General features: G+C 47.1%; 1 protein-coding gene across 1 annotated transcript in view; it reads left to right on the forward strand.

The window, feature by feature from the left end:
• Positions 1 to 112: 112 nt before the first annotated feature.
• LOC113206362 (diacylglycerol kinase eta-like) overlaps positions 113 to 3133 on the forward strand; it is a 78330-nt gene continuing 75309 nt past the window's right edge. Inside the window, exon 1 of the mRNA XM_052274494.1 lies at positions 113 to 571. Coding sequence (XP_052130454.1) covers positions 542 to 571 — 30 coding nt within the window. The 5' untranslated portion in view covers positions 113 to 541. The remainder of the gene's footprint in view (positions 572 to 3133) is intronic.

The raw sequence follows: 3133 nt of genomic DNA on the forward strand, positions 1-3133 counted from the left end.
GCACTGTTGCTCCCCAGCCCTCTCCCTCCACCCCGCCCCCTCCCCCGCAGAGGCGTGGCTTTGTTTACGTCCTCGTTTGGATATTTTCTGTCGATCAAATATGTTAGTATCGTGATATAATTTGGTTTTCGGCGTTATTTGGCCTCTCGGATGTGTATTTCAGTGAAAGCCGGGCAGCTCCGATCGTTTCTCGGGTCCTGGCTTTTAGGTTATGGCGCCCATGACACTCCCTTTTCTCATCAAGATTTTTGTACTGATGTTATAAACAGGGCAAGGTCGCTTTGTATTCTGCTTTTGCGCAAAATGGGGGATGTCCAAAGACCATTGCTGCTGACACATCTGAAATGCTTAGTTTTGGAGTCAAATTTTACGTTACGCTAGTTGTCTGCGCGTAGTACTGGCGCATCGTCTGCTGTGTAGTAGTAGTAAGTAAATCGATTGTTATGATGCAGTGTGTGTGTGGTAGTGGGTAGGAGCCGTTATGCGGCTTTTCAAATTGTTTTATTTTTGTGAAACTACTGGGAAGCAATGCACGTAAATAATGACGCAGAAGAAATTCTTGACCACCGCGGTGAGTTTATTGGTGTAAACCTTTCTACCGACCTGAAATAATCGTCGTTGGGTTAGAAAACCGTTGGCAGTGAAGGTTATGTTTCCCTTCGCCCTCTACCCTAATCACATCATATTTTTTAAAAGCTAATGATTCTCATCGATTTTGTTTCTATGAAATTAAACTTAGATAAATGTGCAAATAAATAAGTCTGTTCACATAGTGACAACATGCCTAAAAAGAGCACTTGCCATTGCAATCATCCAACCGTTATTTTGCATTAACATTACACAAATGTAATTAAATAGATGTTTTGCTTGTATGAAGTCCACGTTTGTATTGGTTTCCTTTTTAATATCCAGCAATCCTTAAGTTGTCATTCATATCTGCCCCTCCTTTGTATTCAATAGCTATGCCCAAAATTGAAATGCGATCCGAATACAGCTGATTGCTTTTATTCGAAAGTACTGCTAGGATGGCAAGAGAGCCTGCGTTCTAAATATATTATCCTTTGAGGTTTCATCATCATTAGGATATCACAATAAAGGATATCATAATCTCTTTCATTTTGCAGATATATCTTGCCCTTGAGGCTCTTAAAGAACAATTTATCCTCACAATGTTTTCCTTGTCCATCCAATGACACTACCTCGTGGTCAATGCCAAGCCCACTCACATACCCACCGTATGACATGCTCTCTGCTCTGCTTTCCCTGTCTCAGTTAAATTGGAGACTGGCAGGACTATGAAGCAGAATGTGGGCGGGAGAGGATAGGAGGGGAGAGGTAGGGAGAGAGAAGGGAAGAGGCTAATTGGCTCAATCATTGCATGTCTGCTAGGCAACTTCATCCTGATGTACAATACAAATTTTCCCTTCTGGTTTTCCACATTATACTGCTCTTGGGTTACTTCAATTAGAAGGCTCATTGTTTTTAAGGCATACAGGACTAATTTAATTTGCCTTTATTGGGTGAGTTGTTGTCGTCATATTCCTCGCTTGTCTGCGAGCACCTCACTAGATTTTTAAAAATAAAGTAATGTTGTCGTAAGCTTGTGGAATTAAGCTGCGACTATTTACTGATTCTGTTCCTCGATTGGCGACATCCTTCATGAATTGCAACTATTCACCTATTTAAATTGTTCTCGACTCGGTTTAACATTTTCACTTTATTATTGTGCAAATATGAGCTGGTGACACCCACTTCCCCCCTCCCAACGCACAGAAAGGTGTCCTCAAGTTTCACTATCAGCGGGGGTGTCGAATGGGCTGCCTATCCTCCTGGCGTTGGACAGGAGCGCGTGGAGCCGCCGTGGCTCGACCCTGGCGCTTCGCTCTGCGATTCCGCTGCCTTTGAGCAGACGTCCATGCCATGGCCCAGTCCGCACCCCTGGCCACGCCCCTGCCACACCTCGCCTAGCTCGCCACGCCCCGCCGCCCCGCCGCACCCCGCCACTCCTCGTGCCGTGCGCGTTCCGATGAAATGTGACGCTCTCCGTCTTGTGCCTGCCTTCTCCTTTATCTCGTGCACCCTGGCGGGGGTGCCTGGCTGGCGGTGCGGCGGCAGCGGCGGTGGCGTTCCCAGGGCGTTCCTTGACGGCGCGGCCAGGGGGCGTGGCGCTCCCGTTCTTGTCGCCTCGCCGCGTCGTCGTCTCGCGTGGCGCGCAATGCGCAGGAATAAACGCAGCCGTGGAAACGCGAATGAGGTGGAAAGGCGCGGATCGCCCATCCAAGCGTTGGAACGCCCCCCCCCCCCCCACCCCCCTCTCTGGAACGCCAGCCCCGGCGGCGGGCTGTGTCGTATCGGCTTGACTGGAGAGATGCTGCTCTAAGCTGTGGGTCGCGTCCGCGAACAGACTTGGAGCATCAAATCAATGTTGACGGTATACGATAAAAGTGACTACTTGGATTGACCAAATGTGGTGCTTTTCAAGTATTTTTTGCTTGAAAATTTCCACTCTTTCTTGGAAATCAAGCTGCAAAGTTTCCCGTGCAGAAATTCGGCACAACCTTTTTTGGTGGTTGATACTGTTTTTAGCTTGGGGATCCATAAAGTACGTCCGCTGTTTTTTGCCCCCTTAACACCACCCCTACCCCCCTGTCCACCGCTGTCCGTTTTCGAACCCCCCACCCACCCCCTCCCTTTCTGGACGTGCATTTTCTCCTAGGCCACTCCAAATTCACAATAGTTTCTTTATGTGGAGACAAAGAATGTGTTTTCGAAGGGGGAATTATTGTATTGCACACACTAAAAGCTTATGAACAATTTTATTCACAGCTTACTGAGTTCTGTGTACGTGCTCTGCTTACGCATTTTTTAATACGCCAGTATGATCAAATTTGTTCACACCGGCGTATTAAAAAATGCGTAAGCAGAGCACGTACACAGAACTCAGTAAGCTATGAATAAAATTGTTCATAAGCTTTTAGTGTGCAGGTCTACTGGTACAATGGCAGAAAACAATGTTAGGAAAATTGAGAAAACAACACAATTTTCGCCTAGTTTCTCGGTTTTCGGGCAGTTAAAACCGGACGTCAGTACTACCTATTACCCCCCACCCCCTCCCCCTATCGTCCATCACTGT

Source organism: Frankliniella occidentalis, unplaced genomic scaffold (genome assembly GCF_000697945.3).
Source record: "Frankliniella occidentalis isolate FOCC.00 unplaced genomic scaffold, Focc_3.1 Scaffold398, whole genome shotgun sequence".
In the NCBI taxonomy this organism is placed as follows: Eukaryota; Metazoa; Arthropoda; class Insecta; order Thysanoptera; family Thripidae; genus Frankliniella; species Frankliniella occidentalis.